Source organism: Otolemur garnettii, unplaced genomic scaffold, assembly GCF_000181295.1.
Source record: "Otolemur garnettii isolate 467f Iridium unplaced genomic scaffold, OtoGar3 scaffold00186, whole genome shotgun sequence".
Classification (NCBI taxonomy): domain Eukaryota; kingdom Metazoa; phylum Chordata; class Mammalia; order Primates; family Galagidae; genus Otolemur; species Otolemur garnettii.
Genome location: NW_003852581.1, coordinates 1093825 through 1112032, shown reverse-complemented (window position 1 = coordinate 1112032; position 18208 = coordinate 1093825). Strand labels below are relative to the sequence as shown.

The 18208-nt window shown below is 34.9% G+C and overlaps 1 protein-coding gene across 1 annotated transcript in view; it reads left to right on the top strand.

Annotated features, from left to right (window-relative positions):
- SATL1 (spermidine/spermine N1-acetyl transferase like 1) overlaps positions 1-18208 on the top strand; it is a 34052-nt gene that overhangs the window by 3852 nt on the left and 11992 nt on the right. The window contains exon 2 of the mRNA XM_023507532.1: positions 3972-4023. Within this exon, the coding sequence (XP_023363300.1) occupies positions 3972-4023 (52 nt within the window). The remainder of the gene's footprint in view (positions 1-3971; positions 4024-18208) is intronic.

Here is an 18208-nt window from a genome sequence, read left to right as displayed (position 1 = left end):
CCACTGAATATTTTTGATAGGCTTGTCAAAGATCAAATGAGTAGCTGGGTTCATCTCTTGGTTCTCTATTCTGTTCCATAAATCTACCACTCTGTTTTTGTGTCAGTTCCATGCTGTTTTGGTCACTATAGATTTATAGTATAGCCTGAAGTCTGGTAATGTGATACTTCCTGATTTGCTCTTATTTCTGATTAATGTATTTGCTATTTGAGGTTTTTTATGATTCCATATAAAATTAAGTACTATTTTTTCAAGTTCTTTAAAGTATGACAATGGTTCTTTAATAGGGATTGCATTAAGTCTGTAGATTGTTTGGGTAGTATGGACATTTTAACAATGTTGATTCTTCCCAGCTGTGAGCATGGTATGTTTTTCCATTTGTTAACATCTTCAGTAATTTCTTTTCTCAGAGTTTCATAGTTCTCTTTATAGAGATCTTTCATGTCCTTTGTTAGGTGAATTCCCATCTTCTTTGGAAGTATTGTAAAAGGAATAGAGTCTTTGATTGTTTTTTCAGCTTGACTATGGTAGGTGTATATAAAAGGTACTGACTTGGAAATATTGATTTTGTATCCTGAGATGCTGCTGTATTACTTGATAATTTTTAAGAGTTTTGAAGTTGAGTCCCTGGGATTTTCCTGGTATGGGATCGTATCATCAGTGAAGAGTGAGAGTTTGATCTCCTCTGACCTTATTTGGACACCCTTGATTGCTTTCTCTTGCCTGATTGCGATGGCTAAGACTTCCATTACTATGTTGAATAGCAGTGGAGACAGTGGGTACCTTGCCTGGTTCCTGATCTGAGTGGAAATGTCTTTAATTTTACACCATTCAATATGATATTGGCTGTGGGTTTGCTGTAGATGGCCTCTATCAGTTTAAGAAATATCCCTTCTATGCCTATTTTCTTAAGAATTCTAATCATGAAAGGATGCTGGATATTATCAAAGGCTTTTTCCACATTAATCAAGAGAATCACATGGTCTTTATTTTTTATTTTATTGATGTGATGTATTATATTTATAGATTTGCGTATGTTGAACCAACCCTGTAGCCCTGGAATAAAACCAACTTGATCATTGTGTATAATTTTTTTGAAGTGTTGTTGAATTTTGTTTGCTAAGATCTTATTGAATATTTTTGCATCGATATTCATTAAGGAATCCATTAAATATTTATTTTAATGGGTTCCTTAGAAATCATTGCAGTTTGGTAAAGAGGGAAAGTGATCTAAGTACCATACTTAAGGCACTGAAGTTTTTTGGCACTGCAATCAATCATTTATATGATGCACTGGTAAACAATTCTATATAAAAATCTATGTAAACGCAGTGTCTCAGATTCTTAATGGAGTAAATATGTGGCTGGAACATATTATACATTATAAATATGGTTTTGTAAGGAACATGTTTCCATTTGCTCACCAATATATCTATATCTTATCTAAATAAGACCAAGTTTGTATTCCCTCTTATTGAAAAATGTGTCTTAATGCCCCCAATAAAGTACCTAGTTTCTTGTTAAATTCATCTATTGAAGTGATGCTAGGCTTAACATATCTTTAAGAACTATCTACCTTTCCAAGGTTTCCATTCTATTTCATTTTTTGCAAGTTCTCACTTCATTTCTCTCACTGACATTAAATTGCTTGATTAGATCTTCAGTCAAAATATTACCCCCCAAATTATTCTAGATCCACAGTTTTCCAGGTGGTGGAAAATAATTTTAAAGAGTGTTATGTAGTTATAGTATCTGATGCCTACTTGGAAATTGATAAATTTATTACTGAATGACAATGAATCTCTGTACCTGGACAAGTGTACCTTTCTTAGCTCTCCAAACAATTTCCATTACCATTATCAAGGGGGAAATATATTACTAACCTCCTCTACTTCAGTGAACCTTTACCTAGGGAGTTCCTTACCACATGTACTTTTTAATTGGCCACATGTACCTGAAAATACACCATAAGTTTCTTGGGAGTAATTTTAGTGAGTATTCATTGTAGAAAAATATTAGGCGAGCTAAAGTACTTGCTTTGCTTCGCAGACTTGTATGTAGTGATTAATTAGCTTTGGGTTTATGTTCTTCTAAATAATAAATGTCCATTCTAACACCTATTCATGGCTGAGCTTGCAAAGTATTTTCTCTTGCACAGGAGTTTATTAGAGTTTGCCATAATAGTAATTCCTTAGCTGAGTATAGTGCATGTTTTATTTACTGTCCTGGCACTAAAATTCTTCTCTATCCTCTCTATGAAATCATTTTATACTAACCTAAAACACCACATTTCATAGCTGGGCAGCCATAAATTCGTGCTTACCAGATTTTCCATATAAAGCCTTTCATTGTGATGGTTCTCAAAGTGTGGTTTTGAACCATTGGTGATCCACAGAAGAGAGCTGGGTAGTATTAAAATTTGATTTTTGTTCATTATACAAATACTGAATGCATATGGGGAGGGAAGGCCATGATGGGCATAATTGCCTTTTCTGGCCAATTTATTCTCTACACAGAAGTAAAAATATTTAAAACTCCATTGAGCTTCTTGTTGCATTGAGAATAATATCCAGACTTCTTATCAGGGCTCTACATAATTTTGCCCTTGCTATCCTTCTCAAATATTTTTAAAATTCTTATCCATTATAAATTCAATGCAATTACAGTGAAAATCCCCCAATTTTCACACGTAAAAATGAAAGACTTTTTTTTTTCTTTTTTGTTTTTGGGGATTCATTGAGGGTACAAAGAACCAGGTTACATTGATTGAAAAATAAAATATTTCTAAATAGATGCATAATGAGAGGAAATGATCTATACCACATATCATAAGCTGTAAGTAATTAAAATACTATAGTAGATCCTGCAGAGATAGGCCAATGTGACAGACATTATCTTAAATATAATGTTGGTCCTTCAAATCAATGGGTTCCACAACTGTGGATTTGGCCAATTAGGATCGAAAATATTTGGGAAAAATTACATTTGTACTGAACACATATGTACTTTGTTCTTTGTCATTCTCTAAACAATACAGTATAGCATCTATGTACATAGTATTTGCATTATATTAGGTATTATAAGTAATATAGGGAATATTTAAAGTATATAGGAGGATATGCATGGCTATATGCAAATACAACACCATTTTATATCAGAGTCTTCAGCATCCTAAGATTTTGGTATCCATCATGTTGGGGGCTGTCCTGGAACCAATCCCCCACAGATATCAAAGGATGATGGTATATGAGAATGTATTATATCATAAAAGGGACATTTCAAGTCAGTGAATAAAAGGTGAGGTTTTCAATATATGACATTAGGACAATTGGGGAAAAGGTGAAATTCCAACTCACTTTTTATACCAAAAATATAAACATATCAATTATTAAAATTAAGAACTTAAGAGGATAATAAAGAGTGAATATTTTTAAAACCATTCCAACAATGAGACACAAATCATGAAGAAAAGAATTTGAATGTGTAAAAAATAATACAGTAAAAAGTCACATTAAAAAATCTTAAATTAAATTGGCAAAAATTTCTCATAGCCAAACGTACAATAGACTTTTCTGTAAAATCTATGTGCTCCCTAATACATAAACTTTATGATGTCTCCCATGGATGTTCAGAAACATTTTTTGCTTTACTTCACAGTTTCTGGTTGTATTAATTCAAGGGTAGTAACTTGAATTGACCTTCATGAGTTAGGTATCAACATAGTTACTTTATATTTATATATGTATAAATATAATATATACATATATATGCTTATATATACACGTGTGTGTGTGTGTATATATATATATATATAATTTTGTTGCACTGCTGTTTCAGATTTTAAATTTCTAGACAACTGGAATTAAGTCTGACTCATTTTTAACACTTCCTAGGACATCATATGTTAATAAACATTGAATAAAATCTCATGATGATTATCTTAAGAATTGAAGGTTTTCTCTATTTAACAGGAATTGGCTGCCTGTGAAAACATGCTAGATGCAGTAACATTAACAACAACTGGTAAGACATTTTGTTGTGTTTTCAGAGCAAGCAATAGAAAAATAGTACTACTTGCACTTAGATATGTGGAAGTAGTACTGTAAGGAAAAGATGAGGTCATTAAAGATGAAGTCATTAATTGTATGTTACATGTACAGGACATAAATTTGACAGCTTTGTCAGTGTTCCAAAATATTTTTCCATATTTTAGTAAAAAAATGATATTTAACAGCTCTTACAACTTTATAGCTGCAATATCAAATGATTTTCAGAATGTGGCATGAAAAAAAATGTTACTGGTTAAAAAACTATAATTTAACACCCACTATGTTGGTTGTAGCTTGATAGAATAGAATAGATAAAAGCAAAGTCATTTAAAATATTTTGAAAGTATTTACTAATTTTGATAGACAGAATATTAATGGAATAGACTAGTGATTTATGATGAATTAGAATTTTTTAAGCAGTAAATATGATAACTTAAGGAAAAACATCATCAGGGTACTTAAAACTACATATGAGAAGGACAAGGGAAAGAGAGTTCCTTACTAAAACCTACTAGAGTATGGTGAAGAACAACTCCTTGAAGCTAAAGAATGCATGTGATAAACTGAGAACATTCTAGCAAGGAGATAAATGGCTTCACTGTAATATTGGGGTACAGATTCAAAAGGAAGATGTTTGTGGGATATTTTGTGCCTAGCAAACCAAGTTTAATGCCTTGGTCAGAAATAGAACCCTGAGCTAAATGGATCATAGATCAGCCATCACAGGTGACAATCCAACCATTTTTTTTTTTTTTTGAAACAGAGTCTCACTGTGTCGCCGTCAGTAGAGTGCCATGACGTTACAGCCCATAGCAACCTCAAATTCTCAGGTTTAAGTGGTTTTCTTTCCTTAGCCTCCCAAGTAGCTGGGACTAAAGGCACCCACCACAATGGCTGGCTATTTTTATTGCAGTTGTCATTGTTGTTTAGCTGACCTGGGTCAGGTTTGGACCCACCAGGCTTAGTGTATGTGGCTGGTGCTGTAACCACTGTGCTACAGGCACTGAGCCCACATGTGTCAATTCTTATATTCTTATACTTGATAATTAACACAGCAGAATGTTCACTAAATAGTACTTTTGTTGGTCTAAAGGAAATAGCAACAATTACAAAGTTGAAAGTAATGGATACTTCATGAGAGCAGTACTCAAACTAAAACAGTATTACTTGTTGAACACCCCCAATTTGAAAACCAAAATCCAAAATGCTCCGAAGTCCAAAACTTTTAGATAATAAACCTGACACCCAAAAAGAAATGCTCATTGGAGCGTTTCAGATTTCAGATTAGTAATGCTGAACTAGTAAGTGTATAATGCAGAAATTCACTGCCCCCCACCCAGCAAAAAATCAAAAACACTTCCTGTCCTGAGCTTTTCAAATAAGGAATACTCAATCTATGTTATGTTGATATAATGCCCTTACATTATTTAATTGTAGTTAGGAAAATGTTGCTTAAGGTAATGTGTAACAATTTAAACAATAACAATTTAAATAGCAAACAACACAATTACAAAATTATTTATTTTTTTATTAAATCATAGCTGTGTACATTAATACTATCATAGGGTACAGTGTGTTCTTTCTATATACAGTTTGAAATACTTTCATCCAACTGGTTAACATAGCCTTCATGTCATTTTCTTAGTTGTTGTGTTAAGACATTTATATTCTGCATTTAGAAATACTCACATGTACCCCCATAGGATAAAACATAGATGTGATCCCACCAATGGCTCTCCGGCCACCCATCTTCCCCCCTCCCCTCCCCTCCCTCTCCCCTTTCCTTGTATTCTTGGGCTAAAATTGGGTTATAGCATTCCTATGAAAACTATAAATTAGTTTCATAATAGGGTTGAGTACATTGGATACTTTTCTTCTGTTCTTGAGATACTTTGCTAAGAAGAATATTCTCTAGTTCCATCCATGTAAACATGAAGGGGTAAAGTCTCCATCTTTCTTTATGGCTACATAGTATTCCATGGTGTACATATACCATGATTTATTGATCCATTCATGGGTCGATGGGCACTTGGGCTTCTTCCATGACCTAGCAATTATGAATTGGGCTGCAATAAACATTCTGGTACAAATATCTTTATTATAGTGTGATTTTTTGTCTTCTCAATATATAACTAGTAGAGGAATTACAGGATCAAATGGCAGGTCTATTTTTAGTTCTCTAAGTGTTCTCCAGATGACTTTCCAAAAGGAATGTATTAGTTTGCAATCCCACCAGCAGTGCAGAAGTGTTCCCTTTTCTCCACAACCATGCCAGCATCTGTGATTTTGGGATTTTGTGATATGGGCTAATCTTACTGGCGTTAGATGATATCTCAAAGTAGTTTTGATTTGCATTTCTCTGATGATTAAGGATGGTGAGCATTTTTTCATATATCTGTAGGCCATGTGCCTGTCCTCTTCAGAGAAATTTCTCTTCAAATCCCTTGCCCACCCTGAGATGGGATCACTTGTTTTCTTCTTGCTAATACATTTGAGTTCTCTGTGGATTCTGGTTATTAAACCTTTGTTGGAGACATAACCAGTAAATATCTTCTCCCATTCTGAGGGCTGTATGCCTGCTCTACTTACTGTGTTTTTGGCTGTGCAGAAGCTTTTTAATTTTCTGAGGTCCCAGTAGTGTATTTTCGATGTTGCTTCAATTGCCCGGGGGGGGTCCTCCTCAAAATATTTGCCCAGACCAATTTCTTCAAGAGTTTTTCCTATACTTTCTTCTAGTATTTTTATAGTTTCGTGTTTTAAATTTAAATCTTTAATGCAGTAAGAGTCAATATTAGTTAGTGGTCAAAGGTGTGGATCAAGTTTCATTCTTCTGCAGGTTTCCAGCCAGTTCATCCAGCACCATTTGTTAAATAGGGAATCTTTTCCCCACTTGATGTTTTTAATTGGCTTGTCAAAGATCATATAGCAGTAAGTAGCTGGGTTCATCTCTTGGTTCTCTATTCTCTTCCATATATCTACCTGTCTGTTTTTGCACCAACACCATACTGTTTTGATCAGTATGGATTTATAGTATAGTCTGATGTCTGGTAGCATGATTCCTCCTGCTCTGTTTTTATTTCTGAGTAATGTATTGGCTATTTGAGGTTTCTTCTGATTCCATATAAAGTGAAGTATTATTTTTTCAAGATCTTTAAAGTGTGACAATGGAACTTTAATAGGAGTTGCATTAAAATTATATATTGCTTTAGGTAGTATGGACATTTTAACAATATTAATTTTTCCAAGCCATGAGTATGGCATGTTTTTCCATTTGTTAACATTTTCAGCTATTTCTTTTTTTTAGAGTTTTGTAGTTCTCTTTATAGAGATCTTTCACATCCTTTGTTAGGTAGATTCCCAAATATTTCATCTTCTTTGGCATTACCATAAATGGAATAGAGTTCTCGACTATTTTTTCAGCTTGACTGTTGTTGGTATATATAAAGGCTACTGAGTTGTGATTGTTGATTTTGTAACTTGAGATGCTGCTGTATTCCTTGATCACTTCTAAAAGATTTTTTGTACAATCTCTGGTGTTTTCCAGGTATACAATCATATCGTCTGTGAAGAGTGAAAGTTTGATCTCTTCTGATACTATATAGATACCCTTGATTGCCTTTTCTTCCGTAATTGTGATGGCTAAAACTTCCATTACAATGTTAAAGAGCAATGGAAATAATGGGAAACCTTGCCTGGTTCCTGATCTGAGCGGAAATGATTTCAATTTAATTCCATTCAATATGATATTGGCTGTAAGTTTGCTGTACATGGCCTCTATCAATTTGAGAAATGTCCCTTCTATACTAATTTTCTTAAGTGTTCTGATCATGAAGGATGCTGGATATTATCAAAAGCTTTTTCTGCATAAATTGAGAGAATCATATGGTCTTTGTTTTATAATTTGTTAATACAAAGAATTACGTTTATAGATTTATATATGTTGAACCAGCCTTGAGATCCTGGGATAAAATCCACTTGGTCATGAGGTATAATTTGTTTGATGTGTTGCTGGATTCTGTTTGTTAGGATCTTGTTGAATATTATCTCATCAATATTCATTAATGATATTGATCTGTAATTTTCTTTCTTTGTTGGGTCTTCTCCTGGTTTGGGAATCAAGGTGATGTTTGATTCATAGAATGACTTGGGTAGTATTCCGTCTTTTTCTGTAATTTGGAAAAGGTTAAGTAGTATAGGTACTAGTTCCTCTTTAAAGTTTTCATAGAATTCTGACATGAAGCTATCTGGTCCCGGGTTTTTCTTTTTAGGGAGATTTTGTATAGTTGATGCTATTTCAGAACTTGATATAGGCCTGTTCAACATTTCCACTTCATTCTGGCTAAGTCTTCGAAGGTGGCATGCTTCCAAGTATTGGTCAATTTCCTTCAGATTTTCATATTTCTGAGAATAAAGTTTCTTGTAATATTCATTGAGGAATTTTTGAATTTCTAGGGGTCTGTTGTTATTTCGTCTTTACCATTTCTGATTGATGAAATGAGAGATTTTACTCTCTCTTTTTTTTCTTGGTTAGGTTGGCCAAAGGTTTGTCTATTTTATTGACCTTTTCAAAAAACCAACTTTTTGATTTATTGATCTGTTGTATAATCCTTTTGTTTTCCATTTCATTTAGTTCTGCTCTAATTTTGTTTATTTCTTTTCTTATGCTGGGTTTGGGATTGGAGTGTTCTTCCTTTTCCAGTTGCTTGAAATGTCCCATTAAGTTGTTAACTTCCTCTCTTTCTATTTTCTTGATGAAGGCTTGCAGTGCTATAAATTTCCCTCTTAGGACTGTCTTTGCATTATCCTAGAGGTTCTGGTAACTCATATCATCATTATAGTTTTGTTCCAAAAATTTGGTAATTTTATTCTTGATGTCATGTCTGACCAAGCTATCATTCAGCATAAGGTTATTTAGCTTCCATGTTTTTGTATGAGTCTGCAGATTCCAGTTGTTACTGAGTTCCACTTCTATTCCATGATAGTCTGAAAAGATGCAAGGAATGATTCCTATTCTTTTAAATTTGCTGAGGTTAGACTTGTGACCTAAAATGTGGTCAATTTTGGAGTATGTTCCATGTACTGATGAGAAAAATGTGTATTCAGATTTGTTAGGATGAAATCTTTTGTAGATGTCTATTAAATCCAAATGCTGAATTGTTAAGTTTAAATCTAAAATTTCTTTGCTAAGCTTCTTGTTGGAGGATCTATCCAACACTGCCAAAGGAGTCTTAAAATCTCCAACTATGATGGAGCTGGGAGAAATCAAGTTGCTCATATCAATCAGAGTATCTTTTATAAATTGAGGTGCATTTTGGTTGGGGGCATAAATACTGATAATTTAAATATCATCATATTGAGTATTACCCTTAACAAATATAAAGTGTCCATCTTTATCCTTGCTTACTTTTGTTGGGTTAAAGCCTATTGTATCTGCAAATAAAATTGCAACACCTGCTTTTTTCTGCTTTCCATTTGCCTGGAATATAGATGACCAACCCTTCACTCTGAGTCTATATTTGTCTTTTAGGGTAAGATGGGATTCTTGTATGCAGCAGATATCTGGCTTGAGTTTTTGTATCCAGTCAGCCAGGCTGTGCCTCTTTAGAGGGCAGTTTAAGCCATTCACATAGATTGAGAATATTTATAAACCTGGTGTAATTTGGGGTATTGAATTTTTCAAAAGTCCAGTGGACATCTTTAATCCTTTCACCACTGTGGAAGTTGGAATTAGATTAAAATTTTCTGTGTGAGTTTACTTATGTGGTGGAGGATTGCACTGGTCATTATGGAAGACAGGTCTGAGAATATCCTGGAGGGCTGGTTTAGTTATAGCAAATTTCTTCAATGTGTGAATGTGATTAAAGTATTTAATTTCTCCATCATAAATGAAACTCAGTTTAGCTAGATACAGGATCCTGGATTGAAAATTATTTTGTTTTAGGAGATTAAAATTCAATGACGACCCTCTTCTAGCCTGAAAGGTTTCAGCAGAGAGATCTGCAGTCATTCTAGTATTCTTCCCCTTGTAGGTTATGGTTTCTTACATTTAGCTGCTTTCAGAATTTTTTCTTTCATATTAACTTTAGTGAAGTTAATTATGATGTGCCTGAGGGATGTCTTGCTCGGGCTGATTCGTGCTGGGGTTCTGAAAGTGTCTGCTATCTGATTTTCAGAATCTCTTGGCATGTCTGGAAAGTTCCCCTGCACAATTTCATGAAAAATAGACTCTGCACTCTGTGAAGCAAACTCATCACCTTCAGGGATTCCCACAAGATGAATATTAGTTTTCTTCAAATTATCCCAGAGCTCTCTGAGAGAGTAATCTGTTTTTGCTATCCATTTTTTTTTCATCCTTGAGCACTTGGGCACGTTTAGAAGCTTTGTCTTCAATGCCAGAGATCCGTTCTTCTGCCTGTTCCATTCTGTTATCGAGGGATTATATCATATTTTTCAGAACTTTGAGGGCTGCAACTTCTTGCCTCAGTGTTTCAAAATCTTTGGTCATTTTATCTTTGAAATCATTGAATTCTTGAGATAGCTTTTGAATAGTTTAATATTCTAAATCCCTCCTTTCCTCCAATATATTAATCTTATCTATCCATATTTTGAACTCTATTTCTGTCACCTCAGCAATCTGTTTATGTATAGGATCTTCAATTGCATCTGCCTCATCCTTCCTTGGAGGAGTTGATCTACTCTGGTTGTTCAGGTACCTGAATTTTTCCACCGATTCCGCCCCATCCTGAATTTGCACCGTTTGAAGACTGTCCCCAAAACATTCTACCAGTGACTGCCAGTGGAGAAGATGCTGGCTTCCTCTGGTTGTCTGGAAAGACAGAGTGTGTCTGCCCAGAAAAGCCTCACGGGTGTGAGCCTTATTGATCCTGCTGCTGCAAATGCTCCTCTTCGCCTTGGGGTACCACCTCTCCAGTGCGGCTCCCTCTCAACTGACCATACTCTTGCCAATCTCAGCTGCTGGGCCTTGAGTGATGGGAATGCAGCTGAATTAGACTTTGTTGCTTGCTTCCAGGGCTTCCAGGCAGGCTGGGAGCAAGGGACAGCCCTGTGGGGAATTTGAGACTGTCAGTCCTCCTAGCATACAGCTCGGGCTTCCTGGCATGTGGGAGAGCTAGCGGCAGCCCCATGGGGCACTTATTGGGATGCAGGGCTGGGACAGGGCCCTTGATCCCTCAGGGGTGCGGGAATGCTGCTCTTGGGTCTCCTCTGTTTCTGCAGGCAAGGGAGGAAGGGTGAACTGGAAATTCAAAATGGCAGTGAGAATGTTAGTTCTATTTTTCTGCCTGGTGAGAGGGTGTTTGGAGTCCCAGCAGGATCTTTCCAGGGGAGTAGACCCCATTGTCTGTAGCTCTCACACGTGGGGTGAGATAATAGGTCCTCAGTTTATGGCTTGCCTGTAGAAAACTCACAGGCCAGATGGAGAGAAAACAAAGAGAAAAGCACAACTTTCTTGGGGGAGGGGATGGACACTTTACCTTTGGGATGTATTATATACCTGTAGATTGCTTTCTAGGAGTCGCAGCTTGCCTCAGCAGAGGTGTCCTGCAGATATCACTCTTCTTTTTCGGCTGGGCTCCTAGTCTTCTGTCGGCGGCTGGTACCTGTTGGCCATCTTGTCCCCACTTGGAATGATGAATATCTTATTGGAAAAAAACTAGATGACCTTATAGGAATTCCTGAAGGTGACGAAGTCGCTCTCCAAAGCACAGAGGTCCCTTTTCATAACATCATGAAGGAGAAGTTTCCAGACATGCCAAGAGACCCCTGCATTGGACGTCTCTCTGTGTAGGTACCTGTTCCTCCATGCCAGTTCCTCCGGTTGTTTGACCTTTTGAAGACCCACCAAGGGGCCCTTTCTCAGCCTAGTCAAGGAGTCCACACACAGAGGTCAAACTGCCTCCCTGGCACACTCAGTGGTTCACATTGCCCAGGCAGATAAGGGGCCCCTACGTGGGTGTCCAGAGGATTGGCAGCAACTACCAGTTGCATGTTCTCTCCAAGGGTGATCTCAGTTCCTGGTCAGGAAACCAAAAATGTTGCAGGAAGATGAGGCCCAACGGAGAGAAAAAGCACCCAAACACCACATTTATAAGAAGAAGGGATTTATTCACCAGCTGGGAGCTTATGGTATAGAAGAATTCCAAATGGTTGCACTCCAATACAATTATTTTGTATACTCCAGCTTCATGCCTTAACATTTCAGTATATATTTGAATTGCAGTAATTTCATAATTACTATCTTGTTTTTATCTTAATCAGTTCTTGTGTACTTTTACAGAGGCAAATTAGATACTTTCTTTACTCTTGCCTCTTACTGTGCACTTAAAAATTATGGTTAAATATGCATAATATAACATTTAAACATTCATAACTGCCAGAATTCAATGGTGTGAAATACATTCATTCTTGTGCAACCATTACCACCATCTCCAGAACTTTTCATAATCTCAAACTGAAATTCTGTAACCATTAAACAGTACCTCCCTGTTGCTGTTTCCCAGACCCCTGAGGCTTGGGTAACCACTATTATTTCTGTTTGTATGAATTTGCCTAGTTTAGGTACCTCATGTGACTGGAAACATACAATATTTGTCCTTGCACATCTGGCTTATTTCACTTAGCATAATGTTTTCAGTGTTTATCCAAGTTGCAGCCTGTATCTGAGTTTCATTCTTTTTGAAGGCTGAATAACATTCCATTGTGTGTATATATGTATGTGTGTGTATCATATTTTGTTTATTCATTCATACATTGAAAGACATTTACATTTGGGATTTTCTATCTTTTGGCTATTATGATTGATGCTTCTGTGAAACACTGGTGCATAAGTGTCTGAGTCCCACCTTTCATTCTTATCTACACATACTTAGAAGTAGAATTGCTGAATCATATGGTAATTTTACATTTATTTTTTTGAGGAGTCTTCATACGTTTTCTACAGTAGCTGTACCATTTTACATACCTACCAGCAATGTGCAAGTGTTCTAATTTGTCCACATCCTCACCAACACATTTTTGTATGACATCCATCCAAATGGATTGTAAAGTGGTATCTTATTGAGAGTTTGATATGCATAGGACTAATGATTAGTGAGTGATAATGAACACCTACTTTTTCATGGGCTCATTGACCTTTGTATATTTTCTTTGAGAAGTGCCTACTTATGATCTTTGCCAATTTTTAAATTGTTGCTTGTTGAGTTGTAGTTCTTTATATATTCTAGACATTAATCATTTTTTTTTTTTTGGCAGTTTTTGGCCAGGGCTGGGTTTGAAACCATCACCTCTGGCAAAAGGGACCAGCACTGTACTCCTTTGAGCCACAGGCACCACCCAAGGATATTAATCTTTATCAGACATAATTTCTAAATATTTTTTCTATAGGTTGTTTTATTCTATGCTCTTCACTGTACTTTCATGTACATATTTTTAAATTGCATGAAGTCTAATTGATATATTTTTCTTTTTATTATCTGCATTTTTGGTGTCATCCAAGAAATCAGTGCAAAATCCAGTGCTTTTCCATATTTTCTTTAGGGAGTTTTATCAATTTAGCACTTACACTGAGGTCTTTGATTGTTATTTTCTGGTTAAATTTTGCATATGCTATGAAGTGAGGGTTCATCTTTATTATGTTGCATGTGGACATTTGGTTTCTCCAGCATCATTTTTTGAAAAGACAGTCCTTTTCCCACCAATAGTTTTCACACCTTTGTCAAAAATCAATTTTTCAGATACATGAGGGTTTATTTCTGGGCTTTTTATTCTGTTCCATTGGTCTATGTCTGTCCTTTTGCAACTACCATATTGTTTTAATTACTGTAGCTTTGCAATAAGTTTCATATTTCAGAAGGTGAATCCTACAACTTTTTTCTTCAAGATTGTTTTGGTTATGTGAGTTCCCTTGGAATTCAACATGAATTTGCAGATCAGCTTTCTGTTTCTGGAAAAAAAAAAGTCTGTTGGAATTTTGATAGGGACTAAATCACTTTAGATAGTATTGACAGCTTAACCATGTTGTTTTGTCTTCCTACTCCAGAACATGCAATATCTTTCAATTTATTTAAGTCCCTTTTTAGTTTCTTTCAGCAATGTTTTGTATTTTTCAGTGTATAAGTCTTTAACTTCTTTGAGTAGGTTTATTCTTAGGTATTCTCATAGAGGCTACTGTAAACAGAACTGATTTTCTAATTTACTTGTTAGTTTGTTCTTTGTTGGTAAATAGAAACACACTGAGTTGTGTTTGTTGATCTTTTACTTTGCAACTTTTCAGAATTCATATGTTAGGTCTAGTAGCTTTCTCTTGAATTCTTCAGGATTTTCTATTTATAGGATCATGTTATCTGTAAAGAGTTGTTTTTTTTTTTTTTTTGCTTTTATCTTTCTAATATGGATAACTTCTTTTTCTGTGTCCAATAGCTCAAGCCATAGCTTATATTACAATGTTGAATAGCAGTGGCTAAAATGTGTATCTTTGTCTCGTCCCTGACCTTCAGACAAATATTTTCAATCATTTGCCATTGAGTATGAGTTTTTCATACAGACACTGTATCATATTTAAGAATTCCCCTCTATTCTTAGTTTTATGAGAACTTTTGTCACAAAGTAGTGCTGAATTTATGACTTTTTGAAATATATCAATATTATCATGTGGGATTACCCATTTGTTCTTTTAATATGATGTATTAATGTTCTTATGTTGGCCTACTCTCACATTGCTAGGATAAACCATAGTGAATAATCTTTTTAGTATGCTGTTGAGTTTAATTTGCTAGTATTATATTGATAATTTTTGCTTAATATTATTAAGGAATATTGGCCTGTAATTGTTTTTTTTTTTGAGACAGATCCTCAAGCTGTCCCCCTGGGTAGAGTTCCGTGGCATCACAGCTCACAATAACCTCCAACTCCTGGGCTCAAGCGAGTCTCCTGCCTCAGGCTCCCAAGTAGCTGGGACCACAGGCACCCGCCACAATGCCTGGCTATTTTTTTGGTTGCAGCCATCATTGTTGTTTGGCAGGACCGGACTGGATTCGAACCCACCACCTTAGGTGTATGTGGCTGGTGCCTTAGCCACTTGAGCCACAGGCACCAAGCCATGTAATTTTCTTCTAATGTCTTTAACTGCTTTTGGTATTAGAGTAATCCTCAAAATAATTTAGGAAGTGTTTCCATCTCTTCATTTATCTTTTGAAGAATTTGAGAAAGATTAGTGTTAATTCTGGAAATATTTGTTAGAATTCACCAGCGTAGACATTTGACTTCATATTTTTCTTTCTTGGAAAACTTTTGATTACTGATTTGAATTCTTATTATACGTATATCAAGATATTCTATTTCTTCTTGAGTAGGTTGAGGATAATTTGTATTTCCCAAGAAATTCGTCCATTTCTGTAGGTTGTCTAAATTGTTGATATAGAAATCACAGTATTTTCTTTTTTAAAATGTCATTTTTAATTTTTTTAAATTTCAGATTACTATGAAGGTACAAACGATTAGGTTATGTTGTTTATATTTGTTAAGTGGAAGTTCAAGCTTCTGACCCCTTCACTCAGGAGATGTGCCATATACCCCTACATTGCACTCATTAGGTGAGAGCTTACCAAACTTCATGCCTCCTCCCCTCACTCCCTCCCTCCTCACCTCCCACTATTTAAATTTAATTGTGTTGGCTTGGTGCCAATAGCATGGTGGTTATGGTGCCGGCCACATACACGGAGGGTGGTGGGTTCAAACCTGGCCTGGGCCAGCTAAACAACAATGACAACTGCAACAAAAAATAGCCAGGAGTTTTGGCAGGTGCCTGTAGACCCAGCTACTTTGGAGGCCTACATAAGAAAATTGCTTAAGCCAAAGTTTTTGAGGTTGCTGTGAGCTGTGACTCAATGGCACTCTACCAAGGGCAACATAGTGAGACTCTGTCTCAAAATTAAAAAAAAAAATGTTTTTTTTCATATGTGTCAATGTCGTTTTTCATCTACTAGTTTCATATTAGTATTGAGTACATTGGATGCTTGCTTTTCCATTCTTGTGACAGTTTACTTAAGAGGATATTCTCCAAATCCATCCAGGTAAATACAAAAGATGCAAAGTCTCCACCTTTCTTATAACTGTATATTATTCCATTGTATACATATACCATAGTTTATTTATCCATTCATAATATTTTCTTATACTCTTTTTATCATTGTAAGGTTGATAGTAATGGCTGACTTTCACTCCTCATTTTAATTATTTGCATCTTCCTTTTTTCATTCTCTGTCATTTTGTTGATCTTCTCAAATAACCAACTTTTGTTGATTTTTCTCCATGATTTTATATTTTTTATTTTATCACTTCTCTGCTTTCTATTATGTTCCTTCTATAAGCTTTGGGCTTAGTTTGCTACTCTTCTTCTAGTTCCTGAAGGCATAAGGATAGATTATTGTTAACTTTTTTAGTTCTTAAAATGTAGACATTTGTAGCTATAAACTTCTCTCTGAACACTGGTTTCACTACATCCCATAAGCTTTTGTTTGTTGTGTTTTCATTTTCATTCATCCCGAAGTACTTTCTAATTGGCTTTGTGATTTCTTCTTTGACCCACTGGTTATTTATAACTTTGTTTTTTAATTTTTGTGAATTTGTGCTTTTTTTTTGTCCTGTTGTTAAATTCAGTTTCATTCCATTGTGAATGGAAAAATATACTGTGTATGATTTCAATCTTTTAATCTTTTAAAATTCATTAAGACTTGGTATGTGGCCTAATGTGGCCACTCCTGCAGAAAGTTCCATGTACACTTGAAAAAAAATGTGTACTCTGTTGTTAGGTAAAATGTTCTCTATATGTCTGTTATGTTCAAATGGTCTATAGTGTTGTACAAGTCTCTATTTATCTTCTATCTGGTTGTTCTATAAATTACTTAGAGTAGGGTTTTGAAGCCTCTATTATAGTATTGCTGTGTATTTCTCCCTTCAGTTCCATCAGTGCTTGCTTTATATATATACATAATGACATATATATATATACACTATTATATATATATACACTATGATGTTTGTGCATATGTATTTATAAATGCTATATTTTTTCAGTGAATTAACTCTTTTATCATCATAATGTCCTTTCTATCTTTCAGCAGTTTTTTACTTAAAGGCACCCTTGCTTTCTTTGATTACTCTTTGCATGAAATATATTTTTCTGTCATTTCATTTTCAACTTATTTGTGTCTTTGGACATAAGAGGATTTTTTAAGATAGCATATTGTTCAATCATTTACTTTTAATCCATTCTGCCTATCCCCGTGTTTTAACTGTAGTGTTTAATCTATTTACACTTAGATACTGGTAAGGAGGGATTCACCTCCGCCAGTTTTCTGGTTGTTTTCTATACTTTATAGCTCTTTTTGGTCCTTCATTTCATCCATTAGTACCTTCTTATGTGTTTCATTGATATTTATAGTGAAATACTTTTATTCTCTTCTCATTTTCTTATGTGAATATTCTATAGCTATTTCCTTTGTGGTCACTATGGAGATTACATTTAACGGTTATAACAATCTAATTTGAATTTAAACTAACTTAATTTTAGTAGCATACAAAAACTCTTCTATACAGCTGTGTTCCCCTTATTATTGATACCAGACATTACATCTTTATACATTGTGTGCCAAATAACATACATTTTTTTTCAATACCTACAGTGCACACCTGGAATTACTATTAGTATTCTACTGATGAGAATAAGAAACTATTCAATTGAAAATTTTTGACATTTCACTGAAGAAGGAAAAATATAAAATTACCCTTTTCTTACATCATTGCTATTGTTTTCTACTGTTTAATACATATTGCAAGTACAAGTTGGATTTATCAGGTATAGAACACAAATGTCTTAATGCTGTAATTGGGTAAATGAAGTGAAGGCTATGATGATTAGTAGGATGTAAAGACTCCAATTTGTACAAATAATCAACACATTGAATCCCATAATGACATAAATGCATTTATGATCTATGTACAAATGACTTAATAAAAATATAAAGTAAACAAAATACTAATAACTGAAAAATCTCCTGGACAAAAAGTAAGAATTATGACTCAATAAAAACATACATGAATAAAAAAATATATAGAATGTTTGTTTTCAATACATTGGGCTA